The sequence below is a fragment of the Eretmochelys imbricata genome, chromosome 4 (genome assembly GCF_965152235.1).
Source record: "Eretmochelys imbricata isolate rEreImb1 chromosome 4, rEreImb1.hap1, whole genome shotgun sequence".
NCBI classification, from domain to species: Eukaryota; Metazoa; Chordata; order Testudines; family Cheloniidae; genus Eretmochelys; species Eretmochelys imbricata.
In genome coordinates, this window is record NC_135575.1 from 145,022,362 (window position 1) to 145,047,400 (window position 25,039).

Here is a 25,039-nt window from a genome sequence, read left to right on the forward strand (position 1 = left end):
GCTGGGGGGCTGTGCTGAGATGGGGGCTGGGGTCTGCGGGATCGGGGGCTGTGTGCAGGGATAGAGGATGGTGTGTATATGGAACTGCACAGGATCATCTGTGGGCACTCGGGGTGGAAGGTGGGGGTGCCAAGGATCTGGGACCTCTTGTTTCTCCCACCCCTGCTGGGCCCAGCCCCGCCATCTCACCAGCCCCCAGGAGGCAGTGGGGAGGAGCAGCCTCCCTGGGCTCCTGGCACAGTGGAGCGGGGTGTGCGTGGGAACAGGCCAGTCGGACAGCATGCCGGAGACACCCATGAGCCGAGCCCTGACACCCGCACAGCAGGGGCCTGAGAGCGGATGCTGGGGACGGCCTGCCCGCCCACCGAGATCAGGCCTGGGCAACTGGCCAGTGGCAGGGGAGGGAGCCTTCGAACGAGGCAGGATACCGGGGTAGATGGGCTCCTGGGTCTGGCCCAGGTTGGGGAGAGGATTACTGAGCTCGATGGGCCCATGGGTCCGGTCCAGGGCTGGGGGTGGGGATGCCAGGTTGTACAGAGAAGCGTGGAAGGAGCTGGGCTGCTGGGCCAGGCTCGGCTGAGATGGAGCAGGACTGTATGGCCCGGTGGTTTGTTGGGGGGAGGCAGCCCCAGCCACTCCCCCTGTGTGCCCGGGTACGGCCGGGATGGGTCTCATCCCAGCTGCTGGGAGCTGTGCACAGAGGGTACAGCCCCTGCATTTTTCCAGCTGGCCAGTCCTGGCTCTGCGAATATTTTCCTGGGGCTTTGGGGTTTTCGTTGGTGGTTTCATTGACCAAATAAGGGAACAGGCCGCTCGCTGCTGCGGCCTCTGCCAGCTGCCCCGGGGCCAAGGGCTGAGCAAACGCCAGATTCCAAAGGGGGGGGGCAGCGCTGCCCCCTTCAGCCTGATGGGCTCCCAGGATGGGATATGGAGCCGTTGGGGAGCTGCCTCCCAGGTCCACATTGCCTGGGACAGTGACAGCCCCTGGGGACAGAACGCGGGGCCCAAGCAATGCAGCAGGCCCCATCAGAGCCCGGCTCCCCGTGTCATGGGACCATTCGCCCCCCAGCCTGGGGACCTCGCACACTCGGCCCACGCATCCTCTCGAACCCCAGAGATGTTGCTTCTGCACGGCCACTGCCCCCCAGCCCCCACTTCGGGCGTCCCAGGTAGCGCCCCGGCAACCCCGAGCACCGGTGCACCTCCTGCTGGCTGCTTCAGCAACACCTGCATGTTTCCGCAGGCCCTACATAAACTGGGTCTGCCACAGATTTTCAGCTGGAGACAAATGGGGGCGAGCCACAGTGGGATTGGACAGAGAGAAGGACATGCTGTGTTGGGCAGCTCCAAGCTCTGCCTGGCTACTAAGGACTTGTCTACACTTCAGAGTTAATTTGGATTAAGTAGAGTGCAAATTTAAAGTGCACCAGCTATTCTGGACTAAGTCCATTGGGTGCACAAGCCCCAACTGACTGAGTCTCACAGGAGCTCCTGGATCAGAATCCCCACTGGACAGAGTGGGAAACTGAGGCACAAAGAGAGGGAGGGACTCACTCTAAGGCATTACACTGCGTCATGAACAGAATCCAGAAGTCCTGGCTCCCAGCCCTCCTGGGCTCTTACCAGGAGCCCCACACTCCCTTCACACTACTGGGGACAGAACCCAGGAGTTCTGGTGCCCCACTCCCCTCCCAGAGCTGGGGAGAGAACCCAGGAGTCCTGGCGCCCCGCCCCCCCCAAACCACTAGCCCAACTCCCCCCCCGCCCCCGGAGCTGGGCAGGGCTCCCGGGTCCCTCCCTCCCCCCCCGCGGGCTGGGACCGGGGCGGGCAAGGCGGGGCCGGCGCGGGGCTCCCTCGCCAGGAACTTTCCGGCCCGGCAGAGCGGGGAGCGCGGGGCTGAGCCATGAGCCGGCCCGACCTGGACACGCACCGGCTGGCGCTGCTGGCCGCCAAGGAGGACATCGCGGGCCGCCGCGCCTCCGCCGGCTGGTGAGCGCCGGGCCGGGCCGGGCCGGGCTGTGCGGGGGGGTGCAGTGGGGTGGGGGCTGCACAGTGGCAGAGAAGGGTGGGGGTGGGGGACAGTGCGGGGGGGGGCAGTGGGATGGGGCAGTGACAGAAGGGTGGGGGTGGGGCGCTGTGCGGGGGGGGCAGTGGGATGGGGCAGTGACAGAAGGGTGGGGGTGGGGGGCAGTGCGGGGGGGGCAGTGGGATGGGGCAGTGACAGAAGGGTGGGGGTGGGGGCAGTGGGATGGGGCAGTGACAGAAGGGTGGGGGTGGGGGGCAGTGCGGGGGGGGCAGTGGGATGGGGCAGTGACAGAAGGGTGGGGGTGGGGCGCTGTGCGGGGGGGTGCAGTGGGGTGGGGGCTGTACAGTGGCAGAGAAGGGTGGGGGTGGGGCGCTGTGCGGGGCGGTGCAGTGGGGTGGGGCGGTGGCAGAAGGGTGGGGGTGGGGCGCTGTGCGGGGGGGTGCAGTGGGGTGGGGGCTGTACAGTGGCAGAGAAGGGTGGGGGTGGGGCGCTGTGCGGGGGGGTGCAGTGGGGTGGGGGCTGTACAGTGGCAGAGAAGGGTGGGGTGGGGTGCTGTGCGGGGGAGGCACAATGGGGCGGGTGTGTGAGGAGGTTTGGGGGACCGAACAGACTCTCCCGGAGCCCTTTGCTCGGAGCTGACGCTCAGCGGTGCTCTCTGCCCCCCTCTCCCCCCTTGGTGGGGTTGAGAGACCAGGAACCTCAAGGCAAAGCTGGTGTCGCTGGCATTGCCTGGGGCTCGGGCACTGCCATGAGCCCAGGCCTGTGAGCTCCTGGGTCTTCTCCAGGGAGTCACAGAGCCACTGAGCCTGCATTCTGTGCACTGTTCCCACGCGACAGGGAGCAGGAGCTGGGGAAACTGAGGCATGGAGCAGGCAAGTGGCTTGCCCAAGGTCACACAGCAAGTTAGTGTGAGAACCAGAACCCAGGAGTCCTGCCTCTCTATTCCCCCCTTCCCCCCGCCCCGGACTCCGCTCTCCCCACAGAGGTGGGAATAGAACCCAGGAGTCCTGCCTCCCAGCCCCCGCTGTTCGAAAGCTCGCTGGACCGCAGGGTGTTTGGGGGAAACAGCAGCTGTCTGGCTGCCAGAGAACAATTCCTGTTTTAACCCGCACCTCTAGCAAGGCGCTGCCAGGCTGCCTTTAACCCGCCCCTCCCAGCTGCCACTGCCCTCCCACAGGGAGTCATCCCCCCCCCCCCATGGCGGGAGCACCAATTGCCCCTCCCCCAGGACAGTGGGATTTCTGCGAGCGGAAAATGTCGAGGTTGCAGTTCTGCGGAGTGGCTGGCTGGGGTTTTCGGGGGGGGGCTAGTGAGCAGGGGAGGGGAAGGTGGGAGGACCCTGGTTATGAAATGGCCGTGGATTTTGGACTTGTTTTCCAAGCCGCTTAACCCAGAGGAGTTCACGGCACTCGCCGGACAGGAGCTGGGCTGCTGAGCTCTGCTAATCCAGGGAGTGGCTCTGGGGAAGGCCACAGGGACAGGAGACTGGACCTCCTACAGCAACAATTCTGTCACCTCCCAGGAGGGGGCGCTGTGGGGGGCGGGGCAGGAGCGCTGGCTGGGGTGGGGGCCCCTGGCGACTCCAGCCCTGGCCTCTCCCAGCAGGATCCCAAAGCGCCAAGTAGGGCCACAGGGCAGGGACTGCGGGTGCGTCGCTGGAAGCCAGCAGCGGGGTTCAGGGGAGCTGCACGAGTTATCCGGGTGCGGATTGAGCCCGGACTCTGGGGCCATCGCACTGCCCTGAGGTGTCCCCTCTGGTCCCGCAGTGGCACCGGGATGGGCCCTGTGGAGACGTGCCAGGAGGAGGTGCTGAGGCATGTGGGGACGCGGGGGTAGCGATGCTCCCTGGGCCCTTTAGTTTTCGGCCCTGGAGCGTGCTGCCAAGTCTCGCTCCCTCGCAGAGGGGCGGCTCCGGCTAAGGCCTTGGCCTCCAACGAAGGCATTGGAGTTAAACACACATTAGGGACAAGCAGCCACCCCGTCTTCCGCACTCTCTCCAGGGGAGACAAGCCCCGCAGGAAGGAAGCCCCCCCATTAACTCGCCCTCCCAGGCCAGACTCTCTGGCCCTGGCACAAGGCTGCAGGAAAGACCCCCAAGCCTCCTGACGCTGGGCCCAGGCTTGGCTCTGCAGGACAGGCTCCCTCCAGTCTCGCGTCCCCAGCGCCCCTCCTCCCTCCCCACGGCGCTGGGACGGGAGCAGGGCTTCCTCCAGAAACCACATGCAGCTCTGTGGCTTGGCCTGTTTCTCTTTGGGCCCAACTGAGCGGTGACGTCGCCCTGTGGGGACGCTGGGCGCAAGCCAGGCAGGAATGCAGGGGGCAGCGGCAGGCAGGAGCTGGGGGGAGGGGCTGAGCCCCCATCACCATATCCCCCATCTTGCCACCTTCCTGCCCCCCAGGCGCATGGTACCACGGCTCTGCCCCTCACCCTGACTCTGGCCAGCCCCCACCTGCACTGGGGTTCCCTGGCACCAGGGTGTTTTTACTGTCTGTGCAACGCCTTCCCCGAGGGGCTGGCACCCATTTCCCATGCCCCGCCCAGGCCACAAGGCGCCCATGTCAGTGAAAGCCATGCCCAGCGCTTGGCCCAGCCGTGCTGTGGGAAGCCAGAGCCGCTCCAGATTTACACCAGAGCAGGATCTCGCCCCCGTCGGTCTCTGGCATGCCAGACCTGCCTGTGTTCAAATGAACACGCAGAGCCACATGCGTGTTCCCAGAGCTCCGCAGCTGCGTGTGCTCGGAGCAGAGCATGTTGTCACATGTACTGGTAATTGGCTCCGCGCAGAGACAAGGGGAGCTGGGGGGAGCGCGGGCGGGTTGGGGAAGGCTTGGGGAGACAGCCTCCCTGGAGAGAGGGACTCAGTTCGCCGGGATCCGAGCCAGCTTCTCTCGGTTCTAGCACCCCGGCCGCGGCTCCAGGCTCACAGGCTCGTGCCCCAGTCTGTCTGGCTTGGCCAAGAGGCACCGAAAGGGGCCGTGATGGGTCCCGGGTCGGGGGGACTGGCCTATAGGGCAGCTTCTGTGTACGTTACTCCCCCCACATTATCCGCCCCTTGCTGGGCCTCAGGATCGCTTCAGATGCACCGCAGCGGAAGCTGAGCAAATTAATTGAATATGTCGTGTCTTGGAATGGCAGCATTGCGGGGAACAGGGCCAGATTGCTGGGCGGGGAGCTCCCGGCGACTCCAGCCCCAGCCTCTCCCAGCAGCGGGCACTGTGGGGGCAGGCAGGGCAGGGCAGGAGCTGGAGCGGGGGAGCTCCCGGTGACTCCAGCCCTGGCCTCTCCCAGCAGGGGGCGCTGTGGGGAGCAGGGCAGGAGCTGGGTGTGGGGAGAGCTCCCAGCAACTCCAGCCCCGGCCTCTCCCAGCAGGGGGCGCTGTGGGGGTGGGGCAGGAGCTGGCTGTGTCGGGGGGAATCGGGGGGGAATCAGTGTGGGAGTGCTGCCCATTGGGGGCTGTTTGTGGGCCACGTGCGCCCCTTTGCGCTGAGCCAGGCAGGGGGACCTGGCAGGGGTGCTCTTGCCACGGGTCCTCCTGCCATTGTGCCAGATCCTGCAGCCCCATTGTCCTGGAGCGGATGCTGTCGGATGCACTTCCATGCCCTGAGCCAGGAAGGGGCTGGGGCGGAGGAGAGGCCAGGACGGGGAGGGGCTGAGCGGAGGGGAGGCCGGGATGGGGGGAAGGGGCTGACCGGAGGGGAGGCCAGGCCTGCAGGTGTCCTGGGGGTCTCTGGGCAGGGGCAGAGCAGCTGGAGCTACGGAGGCTGGGGGTGAAGTGTGTGGGGCAGGGGCTGGTGCTTTCCCGTCCCACTGGCCCCTGAGCGGGTGGCATGTGCCATGAGGGAGCCCAAGTCCCCAGGGTGGGAGAGGAGCCTGCAGCCCCTGGCCCCCAACCTCTTTCCTGCCTGAGCCTCTCAACGGCCTGCAGGAAAGGCCCGTCCTCTGTGGCCGTCCCTGGCGGGGGGGTGTGCAGGGGCTGGGCACTCGGGAGCAGGAGACCTTTGCAGTTTGACCCCGAGCACTTGGGGATGGAGCAGCCTGTGCAGGGCTGGGGCTGGCATGGGCGGGGAGGGCTCTGCCTGCGGCAGAGCGACTGGCATACGCTGGGTAACCGAGGGCTGGCCCCCCGCGGGGGGTGGGGAAAGCAGAGGGGTGAGGCAAGGCGGGATATGGTGGAGGGGGACGCTAGGCTGTCTCAGGCCGCTCCCTCGGCGGGGAGATGGATCTGCCCAAGAGCCCCGGACAGGAGATGGGAGGGGAGCATGTTGCCTGACCCCCTTTGGACTCTGTATTGCAATAGACCTGCCAGGCGCTGGCCGTATGCCGCTGCGTGTCAAACCTCCCCGTCCCCTACACCACCCCCCGCGGGGCTCTGCGCCCTGCACCGCCGTGGGTCAGATCCGCCCCGTCCCCTACACCGCCCCCCGCGGGGCTCTGCGCCCTGCACCGCCGTGGGTCAGAACCTCCCCGTCCCCTACACCGCCCCCCGCGGGGCTCTGCGCCCTGCACCGCCATGGGTCAGATCTGCCCCGTCCCCTACACCGCCCCCCGCGGGGCTCTGCGCCCTGCACCGCCGTGGGTCAGATCCTCCCCGTCCCCTACACCGCCCCCCGCGGGGCTCTGCACGCTGCACCGCTGTGGGTCAGATCCTCCCCGTCCCCTACACCGCCCCCCGCGGGGCTCTGCGCGCTGCACCGCCGTGGGTCAGATCCGCCCCGTCCCCTACACCGCCCCCCGCGGGGCTCTGCGCCCTGCACCGCCGTGGGTCAGAACCTCCCCGTCCCCTACACCGCCCCCCGCGGGGCTCTGCGCGCTGCACCGCCGTGGGTCAGATCCGCCCCGTCCCCTACACCGCCCCCCGCGGGGCTCTGCGCCCTGCACCGCCGTGGGTCAGAACCTCCCCGTCCCCTACACCGCCCCCCGCTGGGCTCTGCACCCTGCACCGCCGTGGGTCAGATCCTCCCCGTCCCCTACACCGCCCCCCGCGGGGCTCTGCGCGCTGCACCGCTGTGGGTCAGATCCTCCCCGTCCCCTACACCGCCCCCCGCGGGGCTCTGCGCGCTGCACCGCCATGGGTCAGAACCTCCCCGTCCCCTACACCGCCCCCCGCGGGGCCCTGCGCCCTGCACCGCCATGGGTCAGATCTGCCCCGTCCCCTACACCGCCCCCCGCGGGGCTCTGCGCCCTGCACCGCCGTGGGTCAGAACCTCCCCGTCCCCTACACCGCCCCCCGCTGGGCTCTGCACCCTGCACCGCCGTGGGTCAGATCCTCCCCGTCCCCTACACCGCCCCCCGCGGGGCTCTGCGCGCTGCACCGCCATGGGTCAGATCTGCCCCGTCCCCTACACCGCCCCCCGCGGGGCTCTGCACCCTGCACCGCCGTGGGTCAGATCCTCCCCGTCCCCTACACCGCCCCCCGCTGGGCTCTGCGCCCTGCACCGCCGTGGGTCAGAACCTCCCCGTCCCCTACACCGCCCCCCGCTGGGCTCTGCACCCTGCACCGCCGTGGGTCAGATCCTCCCCGTCCCCTACACCGCCCCCCGCGGGGCTCTGCACGCTGCACCGCTGTGGGTCAGATCCTCCCCGTCCCCTACACCGCCCCCCGCGGGGCTCTGCGCGCTGCACCGCCGTGGGTCAGAACCCCTGCTGTACGTTACACAGACGCCCCACACAGGCCTGGGGTCACTGTTCCCGGCAGTCTGGACTGTCTCTGTCCTGCCAGACTCTGGATCCAGCCCCGGCTCGGGCGGTCGGTATAAGGGCCAGTGTCTGTGGAGGGGGTTGCTGGGCTGGCAGCCCGGGGCTGGGGGGTGAAGCAGGTGTTTGAGCTGGGGGTGGTGGAGGAGAAGATTGGTTGCCCCAATACCCCCCGCCCTGTCTGACCTCCCCTTCTGCCCCGCTCCAGGGCCGTCTTTGCGTATGGGAAGCACAATGAGCTGAAGCTCCTGGACTCGGGAGGTAAGAGGTGCCGAGGCCCTGGATCCACAGCCCCCTCTCCCAGCTGCCCGCCCCACACGGCCACCGCCACGGCTAAGGAGCCGTCCCCGGGTGCTGCCACCCGGCAGCTCTCTAACGCCCCCCAGCAGCGTGGGCTGGCGTCCCGCTGAGAGACCTGCCAGCACCCCCCACACCGGGGCTGCACCCAGACGCAGGAGGGATTCGACAGGAGTCACAGAACTGGGGCTCGCTGTCGCACCGCCCCCTGGGGCCAAACGGGGCCAGCCCTGACGGCCGGGGAGCGCGCCCCCCGCTGCCCCCCACCCTGCTCCCTGCGCCCAGCGCCCCCTAGTGCAGCCCTGACGCCCGGGGAGAGCGCCCCCCGCTGCCCCCCACCCTGCTCCCTGCAGCCCAGCGCCCCCTAGTGCAGCCCTGACGCCCGGGGAGAGCGCCCCCCGCTGCCCCCCACCCTGCTCCCTGCGCCCCCTAGTGCAGCCCTGACGGCCTGGGGAGAGCGCCCCCTGCTGAGCCCCCCACCCTGCTCCCTGCAGCCCAGCGCCCCCTAGTGCAGCCCTGACGCCCGGGGAGAGCGCCCCCCGCTGCCCCCCACCCTGCTCCCTGCGCCCAGCGCCCCCTAGTGCAGCCCTGACGCCCGGGGAGAGCGCCCCCTGCTGAGCCCCCCACCCTGCTCCCTGCAGCCCAGCGCCCCCTAGTGCAGCCCTGACGCCCGGGGAGAGCGCCCCCCGCTGCCCCCCACCCTGCTCCCTGCGCCCCCTAGTGCAGCCCTGACGGCCTGGGGAGAGCGCCCCCCGCTGAGCCCCCCACCCTGCTCCCTGCAGCCCAGCGCCCCCTAGTGCAGCCCTGACGCCCGGGGAGAGTGACCCCCGCTGCCCCCACCCTGCTCCCTGCGCCCCCTAGTGCAGCGCTGACGCCCGGGGAGAGCGCCCCCCGCTGCCCCCACCCTGCTCCCTGCGCCCGGCGCCCCCTAGTGCAGCCCTGACGGCCGGGGAGAGCGCCCCCCGCTGAGCCCCCCACCCTGCTCCCTGCAGCCCAGCGCCCCCTAGTGCAGCCCTGACGCCCGGGGAGAGCGCCCCCCGCTGCCCCCCACCCTGCTCCCTGCGCCCCCTAGTGCAGCCCTGACGCCCGGGGAGAGCGCCCCCCGCTGCCCCCCACCCTGCTCCCTGCGCCCAGCGCCCCCTAGTGCAGCCCTGACGGCCCGGGGAGAGCGCCCCCCGCTGAGCCCCCCACCCTGCTCCTTGCAGCCCAGCGCCCCCTAGTGCAGCCCTGACGCCCGGGGAGAGCGCCCCCCGCTGAGCCCCACCCTGCTCCCTGCGCCCAGCGCCCCCTAGTGCAGCCCTGACGCCCGGGGAGAGCGCCCCCCGCTGCCCCCACCCTGCTCCCTGCGCCCCCTAGTGCAGCCCTGACGCCCGGGGAGAGCGCCCCCCGCTGAGCCCCCCACCCTGCGCCCAGCGCCCCCTAGTGCAGCCCTGACGGCCCGGGGAGAGCGCCCCCCGCTGAGCCCCCCACCCTGCTCCTTGCAGCCCAGCGCCCCCTAGTGCAGCCCTGACGGCCCGGGGAGAGCGCCCCCCGATGCCCCCCACCCTGCTCCCTGCGCCCAGCGCCCCCTAGTGCAGCCCTGACGGCCGGGGAGAGCGCCCCCCGCTGCCCCCCACCCTGCTCCCTGCACCCAGCGCCCCCTAGTGCAGCCCTGACGCCCGGGGAGAGCGCCCCCCGCTGCCCCCCACCCTGCTCCCTGCACCCAGCGCCCCCTAGTGCAGCCCTGACGCCCGGGGAGAGCGCCCCCCGCTGAGCCCCCCACCCTGCTCCCTGCGCCCCCTAGTGCAGCCCTGATGCCCGGGGAGAGCGCCCCCCGCTGCCCCCCACCCTGCTCCCTGCGCCCCCTAGTGCAGCCCTGACGCCCGGGGAGAGCACCCCCCGCTGAGCCCCCCACCCTGCTCCCTGCGCCCCCTAGTGCAGCCCTGACGGCCTGGGGAGAGCACCCCCCGCTGAGCCCCCCACCCTGCTCCCTGCGCCCCCTAGTGCAGCCCTGACGCCTGGGGAGAGCACCCCCCGCTGCCCCCCACCCTGCTCCCTGCGCCCCCTAGTGCAGCCCTGACGGCCTGGGGAGAGCGCCCCCGCTGAGCCCCCCACCCTGCTCCCTGTGCCCAGCGCCCCCTAGTGCAGCCCTGACGGCCCGGGGAGAGTGACCCCCGCTGAGCCCCCCACCCTGCGCCCAGCGCCCCCTAGTGCAGCCCTGACGCCCGGGGAGAGCGCCCCCCGCTGAGCCCCCCACCCTGCTCCCTGCGCCCCCTAGTGCAGCCCTGACGCCCGGGGAGAGCGCCCCCCGCTGCCCCCACCCTGCTCCGTGCGCCCCCTAGTGCAGCCCTGACGGCCGGGGAGAGTGACCCCCGCTGAGCCCCCCACCCTGCTCCCTGCGCCCAGCGCCCCCTAGTGCAGCCCTGACGCCCGGGGAGAGCGCCCCCCGCTGCCCCCCACCCTGCTCCCTGCACCCAGCGCCCCCTAGTGCAGCCCTGACGGCCCGGGGAGAGCGCCCCCCGCTGAGCCCCCCACCCTGCTCCCTGCGCCCCCTAGTGCAGCCCTGATGCCCGGGGAGAGCGCCCCCCGCTGAGCCCCCCACCCTGCTCCCTGCGCCCAGCGCCCCCTAGTGCAGCCCTGACGCCCGGGGAGAGCGCCCCCCGCTGCCCCCCACCCTGCTCCCTGCGCCCAGCGCCCCCTAGTGCAGCCCTGACGGCCGGGGAGAGCGCCCCCCGCTGAGCCCCCCACCCTGCTCCCTGCTCCCTGCGCCCCCTAGTGCAGCCCTGATGCCCGGGGAGAGCGCCCCCCGCTGAGCCCCCCACTCTGCTCCCTGCGCCCAGCGCCCCCTAGTGCAGCCCTGACGCCCGGGGAGAGTGACCCCCGCTGAGCCCCCCACCCTGCTCCCTGCGCCCAGCGCCCCCTAGTGCAGCCCTGACGGCCCGGGGAGAGCGCCCCCCGCTGAGCCCCCCACCCTGCTCCCTGCGCCCCCTAGTGCAGCCCTGATGCCCGGGGAGAGCGCCCCCCGCTGCCCCCCACCCTGCTCCCTGCGCCCAGCGCCCCCTAGTGCAGCCCTGACGGCCGGGGAGAGTGACCCCCGCTGCCCCCCACCCTGCTCCCTGCGCCCAGCGCCCCCTAGTGCAGCCCTGACGCCCGGGGAGAGCGCCCCCCGCTGAGCCCCACCCTGCTCCCTGCGCCCCCTAGTGCAGCCCTGACGGCCGGGGAGAGTGACCCCCACTGCCCCCCACCCTGCTCCCTGCGCCCCCTAGTGCAGCCCTGACGCCCGGGGAGAGTGTCCCCCGCTGAGCCCCCCACCCTGCTCCCTGCGCCCCCTAGTGCAGCCCTGACGCCCGGGGAGAGCGCCCCCCGCTGAGCCCCCCACCCTGCTCCCTGCAGCCCAGCGCCCCCTAGTGCAGCCCTGACGCCCGGGGAGAGCGCCCCCCGCTGCCCCCCACCCTGCTCCCTGCGCCCCCTAGTGCAGCCCTGACGCCCGGGGAGAGTGACCCCCGCTGAGCCCCCCACCCTGCTCCCTGCGCCCAGCGCCCCCTAGTGCAGCCCTGACGCCCGGGGAGAGTGACCCCCGCTGAGCCCCCCACCCTGCTCCCTGCGCCCAGCGCCCCCTAGTGCAGCCCTGACGGCCCGGGGAGAGTGACCCCCGCTGAGCCCCCCACCCTGCTCCCTGCGCCCCCTAGTGCAGCCCTGATGCCCGGGGAGAGCGCCCCCCGCTGCCCCCCACCCTGCTCCCTGCGCCCCCTAGTGCAGCCCTGACGCCCGGGGAGAGTGACCCCCGCTGAGCCCCCACCCTGCTCCCTGCGCCCCCTAGTGCAGCCCTGACGCCCGGGGAGAGTGACCCCCGCTGCCCCCCACCCTGCGCCCAGCGCCCGCTAGTGCAGCCCTGACGGCCGGGGAGAGCGCCCCCCGCTGAGCCCCCACCCTGCTCCCTGCGCCCCCTAGTGCAGCCCTGACGCCCGGGGAGAGCGCCCCCCGCTGCCCCCCACCCTGCTCCCTGCGCCCCCTAGTGCAGCCCTGACGGCCGGGGAGAGTGACCCCCACTGCCCCCCACCCTGCTCCCTGCGCCCCCTAGTGCAGCCCTGACGCCCGGGGAGAGTGTCCCCCGCTGAGCCCCCCACCCTGCTCCCTGCGCCCCCTAGTGCAGCCCTGACGCCCGGGGAGAGCGCCCCCCGCTGAGCCCCCCACCCTGCTCCCTGCAGCCCAGCGCCCCCTAGTGCAGCCCTGACGCCCGGGGAGAGCGCCCCCCGCTGCCCCCCACCCTGCTCCCTGCGCCCCCTAGTGCAGCCCTGACGCCCGGGGAGAGTGACCCCCGCTGAGCCCCCCACCCTGCTCCCTGCGCCCAGCGCCCCCTAGTGCAGCCCTGACGCCCGGGGAGAGTGACCCCCGCTGAGCTCCCCACCCTGCTCCCTGCGCCCAGCGCCCCCTAGTGCAGCCCTGACGGCCCGGGGAGAGTGACCCCCGCTGAGCCCCCCACCCTGCTCCCTGCGCCCCCTAGTGCAGCCCTGATGCCCGGGGAGAGCGCCCCCCGCTGCCCCCCACCCTGCTCCCTGCGCCCCCTAGTGCAGCCCTGACGCCCGGGGAGAGTGACCCCCGCTGAGCCCCCACCCTGCTCCCTGCGCCCCCTAGTGCAGCCCTGACGCCCGGGGAGAGTGACCCCCGCTGCCCCCCACCCTGCGCCCAGCGCCCCCTAGTGCAGCCCTGACGGCCGGGGAGAGCGCCCCCCGCTGAGCCCCCACCCTGCTCCCTGCGCCCCCTAGTGCAGCCCTGACGCCCGGGGAGAGCGCCCCCCGCTGAGCCCCCCACCCTGCTCCCTGCGCCCCCTAGTGCAGCCCTGACGCCCGGGGAGAGCGCCCCCCGCTGAGCCCCCCACCCTGCTCCCTGCGCCCAGCGCCCCCTAGTGCAGCCCTGACGGCCGGGGAGAGCGCCCCCCGCTGAGCCCCCCACCCTGCTCCCTGCTCCCTGCGCCCCCTAGTGCAGCCCTGACAGCCGGGGAGAGCGTCCCCCGCTGAGCCCCCCACCCTGCTCCCTGCGCCCCCTAGTGCAGCCCTGACGGCCCGGGGAGAGCGCCCCCCGCTGCCCCCCACCCTGCTCCCTGCGCCCAGCGCCCCCTAGTGCAGCCCTGACGGCCGGGGAGAGCGCCCCCCGCTGAGCCCCACCCTGCTCCCTGCGCCCCCTAGTGCAGCCCTGACGGCCGGGGAGAGTGACCCCCACTGCCCCCCACCCTGCTCCCTGCGCCCGCTAGTGCAGCCCTGACGCCCGGGGAGAGCGCCCCCCGCTGAGCCCCCCACCCTGCGCCCAGCGCCCCCTAGTGCAGCCCTGACGGCCCGGGGAGAGCGCCCCCCACTGCCCCCCGCCCTGGCCCAGCGCCCCCTGTGTGGGCAGTAGGGATAAGGATGGATAGGGAGGCTGCCCCAATACCCCTACCCCAGACAGGGAGTGGGGGCAGCAAGCAGTGGGGGTCTGCCCTAGTGTCCCCTGGAGCACTCTGGGGGGCTGGGCCCTGCTAACCCCCCCCCGGTCTTATTGCAGCCGGTGGGGCAGAGGAGCTGGCCAGGAAGTTCTCCAGTACCAACGTCATGTACGGCCTATGCCGCGTCCAGGACCCCGGCTCCGGGCAGCCCCGCGTTGTCCTCATCAATTGGGTGAGAGTCACGGGACGGGGGGCAGGCCCTGCACCTGCAGACAGGGTGGGCATGGAGGACCCCAGCCCCAGCTGGGGAGGGGTCCCTTTGCCCTCTGCCAGGGGTCAGACTTATTGGGGGTGCTTATAGCGCCCCCTAGTGCCTGTGGCAATGCAGCACCCACCTGAATTTTTCTGGGTCCCTGTTTGGGGGGGCTGGGGCTGGTTGGGGAGCTGGGTCCCTGGTTGGGGGGCTGCTTGGGGGCCTGGGGCCTGTCCCAGGCTCCTCATCAAGTGCTGTGGGGCCTCCCCACCCGCTGGCAGGGCCCAGCTGCCACTGCTTCTCATTCCTGCTCACGGGGGCGGGGTGAGGGGGGCACGGGTTGGGGGGACTCTGTGGATGGGTGGGTAGCAGGGAGGCTTCGGGGGCGGCAGGGGGTCACATATGGGGCCCTAAGCAGCTCCTTGTCTCTCCCAGCCCCATGGCATCCGACGGGGGGAGGGGCTCATCGGGGCTGGGTACCCCCCGTAGGCCTGCGTGTGTTCAGCCCCTGGCGCAGGGCGCTGCGTGTGCCCCACGTGCCCTGAATACCCCACGGGCCGCACTCGCGTTACTGACATGGCCCTACCTGGGGCGCAGGCTGTTCTCCGCTCTGCACAACGCAGCTGCGGCCCCCCTGGAGGGCCAGCGGTGGGGGGCTGCGGGCGGCAGGCCCTGGGCACCCCCACTTCCACAATGAGCTACTCCAGCTCTGGCCCCTTGCAGCAGGGGGCACTGTGGGGCATGGGGTGGGAGCCCTGGCTGTGGGGGAGCTCCCCCTACTCCAGCTTTGGCCTCTCAGCAGATTGGGGTGCTTTCTTGCCCCCGACACCTGACTCCCCAGTTCCGAGAGCTCTGGGGCCGGCTGCCAGTTCCCCCACACCCGGCCCTGGTGCTGTCTGAGCAGAGCCTGGCTGCGACTCTGATCCCTGGGGGAGCCCCCGAGCGAATCGATACTGTCCTGGGCGAGCTGCCCACCCAGAGCCCCCCGGGGTCCGTGGTTCTGGGCAGCAGGGCCCCACCCTCCGGAGCAGGGGGCCTCCAGCTCTGGGAGGACGGGCTCAGCGCTCTCCGGCTCCAGGCAGGCACTCCCAAAGACAATTGCACACTGCAGGGTGGGGTCAGTTGGGGGCTCGATTAAGGGGGCCAAGTGACAAACAAGGGGACGTAAGGGTCTGCAGGATGTCTGAGGGGAGATCGGGGGACGGGGGCAAGTGGGCACTTGGACGACTGAGGGGAATGGAGGGAAACTGAGGAAGGGACCCTTTGGGCTGACTCCTGGGACAGCGCCCTGCCGGGGAGTGGACTCTTAGGCGAGCCCCAGCCCTGGCGACGAGTGCAGGGGCCACCTGCCGAGCTCAGTGAAATTCTGTATCCACAGAGAGGTGGGGGAGCCGGGTCTCTTTTGGGGGCCCCTTCTCCAGGGCTGCAGGGGGAGCACACGGCAGCCAGCCATGGAGGCGCAAAGCCCAACAGGGGGTGGAGTGAGCTGGCCTGGTCTGGGGCCCTGCTCCGGCACCGGCTGCCCGGCTGAGCTGATGTCTGCTTGGTGCCCAGGTGGGGGAGAAGGTGCCGGAGTCCTACAGACAGACCTGTGCGGGGCATCTGCCTGCCATCAAGGCCTTCTTCAAGGTGAGCTCCTGCCCGGCGGGCGGCACCACCGGGAACTTGGGCATTGCAAGGGGTACATGAGAGACAGGAGTCACAGAGACTGACTGAAAGGGGGCGCTGTGGGGGAGCTCTGGGCTACTCCAGTCCCAGCCTGGTCCAGCAGGGGGCGCTGTGTGGAGCAGGGTAGGAGCTGGCTGTTGAGGGGGCTCCTGGCCACCCCAGCTCCGGCCTCTCGCAGCAGGGGGCGCTGTGGGGGGCGGGGCAGGAGCGCTGGCTGGGGGGGCGGTGTTCCTGGCCACGCCAGCTCCGGCCTCTCTCAGGAGGGGGCGCTGTGGGGGGCGGGGCAGGAGCGCTGGCTGGGGGGGGGTGTTCCTGGCCACGCCAGCTCTGGCCTCTCTCAGGAGGGGGTGCTGTGGGGGGCGGGGCAGGAGCGCTGGCTGTGGGGGGGTTGTTTGTGGCCACACCAGCTCCGGCCTCTCCCAGCAGGGGGCACTGTGGGGGGCGGGGCAGGAGCGCTGGCGGGGGGGGGTGTTCCTGGCCACGCCAGCTCCAGCCTCTCCCAGCAGGGGGTGCTGTGGGGGGCGGGGCAGGAGCGCTGGCTGGGGGGGGGTGTTCCTGGCCACGCCAGCTCCAGCCTCTCTCAGGAGGGGGCGCTGTGGGGGGCGGGGCAGGAGCGCTGGCTGTTGAGGGGGCTCCTGGCCACCCCAGCTCCGGCCTCTCGCAGCAGGGGGCGCTGTGGGGGGCGGGGCAGGAGCGCTGGCTGGGGGGGCGGTGTTCCTGGCCACGCCAGCTCCGGCCTCTCTCAGGAGGGGGTGCTGTGGGGGGCGGGGCAGGAGCGCTGGCTGGGGGGGGTGTTCCTGGCCACGCCAGCTGCGGCCTCTCTCAGGAGGGGGTGCTGTGGGGGGCGGGGCAGGAGCGCTGGCGGGGGGGGGGTGTTCCTGGCCACGCCAGCTCCAGCCTCTCCCAGCAGGGGGCGCTGTGGGGGTGGGGTGTGTCCAGCCTTTGTCGCCATTTCAGCTCCGGGCTGTGGCTGTCTGGCCGCTCCCCCGCACTGCCCTAGCCCCTGCCACGTCCCTGGTGTTTGGCTTTGTTTCCGTCCCACTCACTCCCTGGCTCTCCCCCAGCTCCCTCAGCTGCCCCCCCCCCCCCCGAGCTGGGACCCCTGCGCTGGGCAGCCCCTGGCCTTCGGACGCTTTGCTCATCACATTCCCACCACTGCTAACTCAGGCTCTGCCATTCCCAGCCCTGGCCCGGCTCCCTGGCCCCGGACCTGGGGGGCTTTCCCTGGGCAGGAAGGGGGTGGGGGAGCAGCTGGGGCCCCTCTCCAACCCCCCCACCCCATCTGTTGCTTGTGTCTCCCCCGTTCCCAGTGCTGGAGCCTTCGCTCAGTGCAGGGGTGCTCCCCTCCCCCCAAGGGCCGGGAGCAGGCCCCTGGTGAGTGGCCCTCTCTGTCCCACCCTCCCCCAGCCCGGGCACCCAGCCCCTTGCATGGCCTAGCCCCAGCAGCCAGAGGGAAACAGTCTCCACCATCTGGAGCCCAAGAACCTATAAATACCTGGGAATGGAGCCAGGGATGGGCAGGAATCTGCCAGAGACAGGCTGCAACCAGCCAGCCAGCGTCCCGCCCGATGCGGGCACAGGCCGGAGCTGGGAGCAGGATGCATCCAGGGCCTGTGCCGGGAGAGCCGCCTTCCCCTCTCCCAGGCTGGGGTGGGAAGGACAGCTGGGCTCCCCTTGGGGGGCTCCCCGGCTCCCAGGCCCGGGGTGAGCAGAGGTGAAGCTGTCCTCCCCTCCCTCGTGCAGGAGGCCAGCCTGGTGCTGAGCGCCCGCCGCCCCGAGGAGGTGACGCAGGAGGGGCTCCACCACGTGCTGTCCCAGCTCGCGCCAGCAGGGGGCAGCGTCTCCAGGCGAGCACCAGCCAGCAGCTCTGAGGAACTGGTGGTGAGTGGGGGGGCGGGGGGGGGTTGGCGGGGGGTGTGTGTGGGAAAGTGTGTGGACTGGGGCCAGACGGACAGATGCTGTGGGGTGCATAGAGGGAGGGGCCGCTGGGGTTTCCCTCTGGGCTGCATTGGCACTTGCTCCCTGCAGACGTGCCAGGCTGGCATGTGCTGCACCGGGTGCAGACTGGAGCCTGGTCGGGGCAAGGGGGGGTGATGCCTCATGCAGGGCCCTGGGACCCTCCCCCCTCACTGAGCTGCCATGGCCCAGTACAGGGATGGAGATGTCCCAGGGAGAGGGCTACTCTGAGCCCCCCTTGGACCCATTTCTGCATCTTCCCGCAGGGCACCAACTACAGGAAAACGAACCCTGCCCTGGAGATCCGCAGGACCAAACGGGACTCGTTCTGGGCGCAGGCCGAGGTGAGGAGACAGCGCAGTCCCAAGAGATCCCCTGCACAGGTCATGAGCCGCACCCCAGGCCCTGCCCCATACCTCTGCAGCCGGGAACTGCACCCGCAGCCGGGAACTGCACCCACAGCCAGGGCTCCTGTCCTGCTCCCCACAGCGCCCCCTGGAGCAGGTTTAATCAGGAGGTGCGGGAATGCTGAATGAGTGGGACATTTGGACTAGTCTAGTGGTTCTCAAACTTTTTTTTCATGGACCACTTGAAAATTGCTGAGGGTCCTGGCGGACCCCTTAATGATCTTTCCAAATGTTGTTTGTCCCGTTAGCTTGCGAGTGCAAAGCGCTTTGGATAAAAGTGCTACATACAGAAACGTAATAATAATTAACTTATTTTGTTCTACAAATAAAAGCACACAGCTCATATTTTAATATCAGTCCTCTCTCCCCGCCGTGGCAGCCCCCGAGCTGGGCTGGGAAGGAGAGGGGGGTCTCTCCCTCTCTCCCCGCCGTGGCAGCCCCCGAGCTGGGCTGGGAAGGAGAGGGGGGTCTCTCCCTCTCTTCCCGCCGTGGCAGCCCCCGAGCTGGGCTGGGAAGGAGGAGGGGTCTCTCTCCTGCCATGGCAGCCCCCGAGCTGGGCTGGGAAGGAGGAGGGGTCTCTCTCCTGCCATGGCAGCCCCCGAGCTGGGCTGGGAAGGAGCAGGTTCTTTCCCTGGCTGCTGCAGCCCTGGAGCTTGAGAAAGTTGCCTCTCTCTCTGGCCGCCGTCCCAAATTCTCCCCCACCCCCTCTTCTCACCCCATTGCCCCTACCTACTTCCTATTTCCCCCACCTCACCCCACTGCCCCCTCCCACCTACTCCCTAGTCCTCCCAAGGCCACCACCTCACCTTACATGTGGTGGACGGCGCTTCATTCTCTCGTGTGTGGCGGGCCAGGTGTGCACCTTAGAAGGGACTATCCGCGGACCACCTGACTGGAGCTCGCGGACCACAAGTCCCTCTGTGCTCCTTGCTCCCAGGGCCAGGCTCTGGCCTCCCCGCCTCAGGCTGATCCCTGCGGGGTTCTGGGCTCTGATCCTGCCCTGCCCCCCCGTGGCTCCCGTCGGGGCTGAGTCCCCCAAATGTTCCAGTGAAGGGGGGTCTCAGGCAGGTTCCCTGTGGGAATGTGGCCAGTGCTCTGTTGTATATGCTGCCCCCGGGGCATCCCCGCAGTACTGCCCTGGGGGAGACGACTTGGGCCCCTGCCTTGGGAGCAGGGCTGGTTGGAAACACAGAGGGAGGGGGCAGTGCCCGGGCAGGGGGTCTGGGCCAGGTGCTGACCTCCCCACCTTGCTCCGGGTGTTGGTGGGAGCTCAGCACCTGGACTCGGGGATCGGTCCCTGCCCCTGCCCCTGCCCTGCCCCCGCCCCGGTGCTGGAGGCTGTTTGGGGTCCCCCGGAGCTCAGCCCCCCGTGCCCTGTGCTGCACCCAGAGGGAAGAGGAGCAGCGGAAGGAGGAGGAGCGCCGGCGGCTGCTGGAGGAGCGCAGGCGTTGGGAACGTGAGCGCATGGAGGAGGAGAAGAGAGAGGCGGCTGAGCGAGAGCGCAAGTTCAAGGAGAAGGAGAGGCTGATCGAGGAGCAGAGGTGAGTCCCCCAGGGCTGCCAGGCCTGGCGCCCCTGCCCCATCCCGCAGGCCTGCCTGGGGCCCTGCACCCGGCGGAGCCAGGCCCCGCCAGGGCTCGCGAGCTCCTCGGCTGACCTGGGTCCCTCCCTGCAGGAAGGAGCAGGCGCGGCTGGAGGCCGAGGAGCGGAGGAAGGAGAAAGCCCGATGGGTGAGTGGAAGCTGTGCCCGCCCTGCCCCTACATCAGGGAGCCGGCAGCCAGCACTGGGCTGGCGGTGAGACGGGGCCGAGCAGGAGACGGGGCCGGCAGGGGAGGGCTGGGGCCGGCAGGGGAGGGCTGGGGCCTGCGTCAGAGCTGGGGTGGGCACAGGCTGAGTACGGAGGGGCACAGTCGTCTCACGGCTGGGAGCCAGCCCCCAGGAAGGAGCATGAACCAAGGCAGGCAGCGCGCAAGGAGCTGGGGGGCAGAGGACGTGGGGGCCCAGCCCCCCTCGAGCTGCCCCCACTGCTAAGTGCCCCAGCTCTCTGAGGGTCTCTACCCCATCCCGTCCCAGGAGCAGCAGCAGCGGGAGCACGAGGAGGCCATGCGGGACCGGTTCCGGCGCAGTGAGTCCATCGAGAAGGCAGTGGTAAGTGATGGGAGCCTAGAGAGAGAGAGCGCCCCCTTCTGGGCCAGGCCTGTCCTAGCCTCCTGCCCCCCACCTGGCCAGGACGCCCCTGCTGAGCCAGGCCTGTCCTAGCCTCCTGCCCCCCACCTGGCCAGGACGCCCCCTGCTGAGCCAGGCCTGTCCTAGCCTCCTGCCCCCCACCTGGCCAGGACGCCCCCTGCTGAGCCAGGCCTGTCCTAGCCTCCTGCCCCCCACCTGGCCAGGACGCCCCCTGCTGAGCCAGGCCTGTCCTAGCCTCCTGCCCCCCACCTGGCCAGGACGCCCCCTGCTGGGCCAGGCCAACACTAACATCTTCCCCACTCGGGCCGGGATGCAGAGCCCCCTGCCCGGCCCCTCAGGCCCCCCCTCACTCTGTGCGTTGCAGGAGGCGGCCACGCTGGTCTCCCAGCGCTCACAGAATCCCCGGGAGTTCTTCAGGCAGCGGGAACGCTCCAGCTCCACTTCGGGTGCCCAGTCGCCCCCCTCGCCCCTGGGTGTCAGGCCAGGTGAGTGTCTCAGCCCCCGGCGCCTGCGCTCCCCTGGGCACTTTCCGCTGGATGTGGGATTTGGCTGAAATCCTGCCTTGCTGGGAGCTCTCGGATCAGGTTTGCTGTCTGCAAACCAAGCCTGCCATTTGCTGGGGGCACGAGGGAGCTATTAGGGGCCTACGGGTTAAGCAGCTGCTGTGTTCCCCCCCCGAGGTGGCTGCATGACAGTGGTGGGTGATGGTGCGGGAGGGGCAGGGGAAGCAGCCGCTGACAATCTCCTCTGTGCTTTCCCCCCAGGAGCACCCCATAGGCCCTACCTACGCTACCAGCGCAGCCTGACTGAGTCTGCCTACATCTTCCGCCGGCCAGAGCCCCACACTTCGCCGGGTGACTTCCTCCCGGCCCCCTCCAGCCCTCGCACCTCTGAGTCCCGCTCCAGCACGGCTGCCCCTCCTGCCAGTCCACGCAGACCCACACCCCTGTCCCCCGCCAGCCTGCCTGGGACAGGGCCTCTGCCCTCCACCAGCCTGCCCAGGGCCAAACCCCTGCCCCCCACAAGCCCGCCCGGGACAGGGCCCTTGTCCCCCACCAGCCCGCCATGGGCCAAACTCCTGCCCCCCACCAGCCCGCCCGGGACAGGGCCCCTGCCCCCCACCAGCCCGCCTTGGGCCAAACCCCTGCCCCCCACCAGCCCACCCAGGACAGGGCCCCTGGCTCCAGCTATTCAGCCCAGAACCAAAGATCTGTTCCACATCAGTCCAGATGGAACCATGACTCTGCCTCCCATCAGCCTGGCTGAACCCGGGTCTCCACCCCCTGCCCCCTCTGCCAGAGCCAGGTCTCGACCCCCTGCCAGCCCTCCCAGAACTTGGTCTCCATCCCCTGCCCCCTCTGCCAGAGCCAGGTCTCCATCCCCTGCCAGGCCTTCATCCCCTGCCCCCTCTCCCAGAGCCGGGTCTCCACCCCCTGCCAGCCCTCCCAGAGCCGGGTCTCCACCCCCTGCCAGCCCTCCCAGAGCCGGGTCTCCACCCCCTGCCCCCTCTGCCAGAGCCGGGTCTCCACCCCCTGCCCCCTCTGCCAGGGCCGGGTCTCCACCCCCTGCCCCCTCTGCCAGGGCCGGGTCTCCAAACCCTGCCAGCCCTCCCAGGGCCAGGTCTCCATTCCCTCCCAGGGCCGGGTCTCCACCCCCTGCCCCCTCTGCCAGAGCTGGGTCTCCACCCCCTGCCAGCCCTCCCAGGGCCAGGTCTCCACCCCCTGCCCCCTCTGCCAGGGCCGGGTCTCCAACTCCTGCCAGCCCTCCCAGGGCCAGGTCTCCATTCCCTCCCAGGGCCGGGTCTCCATCCCCTGCCAGCCCTCCCAGGGCCGGGTCTCCATCCCCTGCCAGCCCTCCCAGAGCCGGGTCTCCATTCCCTCCCAGGGCCGGGTCTCCATCCCCTGCCAGCCCTCCCAGAGCCGGGTCTCCATTCCCTCCCAGGGCCGGGTCTCCATCCCCTGCCAGCCCTCCCAGAGCCGGGTCTCCATCCCCTGACAGCCCTCCCAGGGCCGGGTCTCCATCCCCTGACAGCCCACCCAGAACTTGGTCTCCTGCCCCTGCCAGCCCTCCCAGAGCCGGGTCTTCTCCACCCCCTGCCTTTCCCAGAGCTGGGTCTCCGCCCTCTGCCAGCCCCCCATGCCCTGTCAGCCCTCCCAGAGCCAGGTCTCCACCTCTTCTCTCTCTACCTCTGGCCAGCCCCCCTTCCCCAGTGTCTCTGTCCCCCAGCATCCCCCATGGGGTGAGGTCTCCAAACCAGCCCCCAGCTATATTTCCGCCCATGGAGGAGGCTCCCCTTTTGCTCCAGGGTCCCTCTGAGGGCTCCCTCCTGGCAGAGTCAGTGCCCACTGAGGGGCCCCACGACCGGCTCCCAGATGTGCAGACTGGGCCTCTCGCTGATCCCACTCGCCCATCACTGGCCGTGGGGGAGCCTGCTCCAAGCTGCCCGGTTCTCTCCAGCGCAGGTTCCCTCTCCGTGGAACCTCTGCCCCAGCCAGCGCCCTCCTGGCCCTGGCAGCCCGGCCCCTCCACAGCTGCAGCCCCCCTGCCTGGCGAGGACCCCGGGGCAGGTGGGTGTTCGGGGCAGAACAGTGCCATCGTGCACGCAAACACCAGGAGCTGCCGGGCTGAGCCAGCACTGGGGTCACCTGGGCTGGCAGGTCTGTCCCGCTCCCCCAGCGCGGCCCAGCAGGAAACCCCCCAGCGGGTCTGCCCCCCACCCCCAACACAGCCCGCGGCAGGAAACCCCCTGGGGAGGGCACCACGCAATGCTGCTTGGCCGGCTGTCACTCGGGGGCGTTCTGCTCCGGGGGGAGGCGGCGGGGTTCCTGAATTGCCGTCAGCCAGGCTGGCGGAGTGGGGTACCTGATGGAGCCCAGCAGCCCCTGAGCCAGCTTGGACGGTCGCCCGCTGCTCTGGCAGCAGAGCGAGTGCCTGGCCCTCAGCCCTCACCCGTCTCCCCGTAGGTGGAGAGGCACGGGTGGAGCCCTCCCACGGGCCTTGCCTGGCGCCAGGGGCCAGCCCGGCCGAGCTCCTCCTGGAGTCAGGACACAATGGCATAGCAGGGCAGGAGGCCAGGAGGTGGCCGGAGCTCACGGAGCTGGAGCTGGAGCCAGGAGAGAAGGTAACGGAGCCAAAACCTATGAGGAACTTTAATGTCTTGGGGTGGCAAGTTCAGGACATGGGGCCTTTCCCCTTCAGGAGGCACCAACTCCACTCTGCCCCAGGGCTGGGGGCGGCGAATGGGGCCTTTCCCCTCTTGGGGGGGCTGGCTCTGATCTGCCCCAGGGCAGGGGACTGGCTGGCTCAGGGGGGTGGGGAATGGGGCCTTTCCCCTCTTGGGGGGGGCTAGCTCCGATCTGCCCCAGGGCAGGGGACTGGCTGGCTCCGGGGGGTGGGGAATGGGGCCTTTCCCCTCTCGGGGGGGCTGGCTCCGATCTGCCCCAGGGCAGGGGGCTGGCTGGCCCGGGGGGTGGGGAATGGGGCCTTTCCCCTCTCGGGGGGGGCTAGCTCCGATCTGCCCCAGGGCAGGGGACTGGCTGGCTCAGGGGCGTGGGGAATGGGGCCTTTCCCCTCTCGGGGGGGCTGGCTCCGATCTGCCCCAATGCAGGGGACTGGCTGGCCTGGGGGTGGGGAATGGGGCCTTTCCCCTCTCGGGGGGAGCTAGCTCCGATCTGCACAAGGGCAGGGGACTGGCTGGCTCAGGGGCGTGGGGAATGGGGCCTTTCCCCTCTCGGGGGGGCTGGCTCCGATCTGCCCCAATGCAGGGGGCTGGCTGGCCCGGGGGGTGGGGAATGGGGCCTTTCCCCTCTAGGAGGTGCTGGCTCCAATCTGCCCCAGGGCAGGGGACTGGCTGGCTCAGGGGCGTGGGGAATGGGGCCTTTCCCCTCTCGGGGGGGGGCTAGCTCCGAGCTGCCCCAGGGCAGGGGGCTGGCTGGCTGGCTCAGGGGCGTGGGGAATGGGGCCTTTCCCCTTTCGGGGGGGCTGGCTCCGATCTGCCCCAGGGCAGGGGGCTGGCTGGCCCGGGGGGTGGGGAATGGGGCCTTTCCCCTCTCGGGGGGAACCGGCTCCAATTGGAGCCCATGTCAGGAGCTGTTTCCATGTGGCATCAGCTCAGGCTCCCTCTGCAGGTGACCCCACTGCAGCCCCCTCCCGTCACCTGCGGCAGGCTGCCCAGGCCCTGGACCCCAGAGTACCTGCCCCACGGGGAGCCAGTGGGAGCAGGGAGCCTGGCGTAGTCCCACTGCCTAGGTGAGAGCTGTGCCCGTGCCCCCCTTCAGCGCCCCTCTCGTCCCGCAGGGCGCCCTGAGCGGCGGTGCCAAGCTCCAGCTGCAAGCGGCGTGGGATCCCCCCGCAGGTACCGCGGCTCCGGCCCCCCACTCCGCCCTGTGCCACCCCACTGCGGGGCTCCCCCAGGGAGCGGGGGAGGGGCTGCCCTGGCTGGGCTCCCCCGGGAATGGGGTTGGCGGGGGAAGAGGCGGCCTGGCCAGGGTGCCCTGAAGGAGGGGAGGGAGGGCTGGGGGGGTGATACCCCAGCAAGGGCCCCTGTCGCTGAGCTGCCGGTCTCTCCGCAGGGGGCACAGCCTGGGTCTCTCTGCAAGGCGGCGCCAGGCAGGTGGCGCTGGAGGGGGGGGAGCCCATCGCGGGCCCCTCCCCCCCCACGGCATAGGAAGCGGGGGCTGCCGGACCCCAGCACTCGCCTCATCCCACAGGGCCAGCGTGGGCTCGGCTTTACTGACTGCGACTCGCCGCAGGGCTGCTCGGATCGCGCCCCCCCTGGGCTGTTCTAAGAACCAGCAATCCCCCCCCCCACGCTCTGGGGGTGCCTGTGGGCCCAACCCCTCCACTCTGAACCCCTGGCACCCTGTTCTCTGCTCGCTGGGTGAGCCCCCAACCCACCACGGTACCCTGGGTCCTGGGCTGTGGCCTCCAAGGCCTAATAAAGGAGCTGTAGAAACTTGCCATGGGTCTGGCTTTGGCTTCTCTGCCCCTCCCCTGCCCGTGAGGCTGCGGCACCTGGACTCATCCCCACGATGGGGCCCAAGGCCACTGAGCCAGCCTGGCACAGGGGGCTTTGTCAGGCATGGCCCAGCCCTCCTGCTGGGGACAAGGCTCAACCGCTCGCCCCTGAGCCCCCAGCAGCTGTGGGCAAAG

At 70.7% G+C, this 25,039-nt stretch overlaps 1 protein-coding gene across 1 annotated transcript; it reads left to right on the plus strand.

Moving 5' to 3' along the window:
• The first annotated feature begins 1,904 nt into the window (after positions 1–1,904).
• Positions 1,905–24,796, plus strand: LOC144264435 (drebrin-like). The gene is made up of 13 exons (XM_077816196.1): positions 1,905–1,990; positions 7,931–7,983; positions 13,537–13,649; positions 15,225–15,299; positions 17,082–17,219; positions 17,561–17,638; positions 19,091–19,242; positions 19,376–19,430; positions 19,775–19,849; positions 20,253–20,373; positions 22,852–23,009; positions 24,185–24,242; positions 24,460–24,796. Exons 1-13 carry the CDS (start codon positions 1,905–1,907, stop codon positions 24,552–24,554), a joined length of 1,257 nt encoding a protein of 418 aa, XP_077672322.1. The 3' UTR covers positions 24,555–24,796.
• Positions 24,797–25,039: the final 243 nt, after the last annotated feature.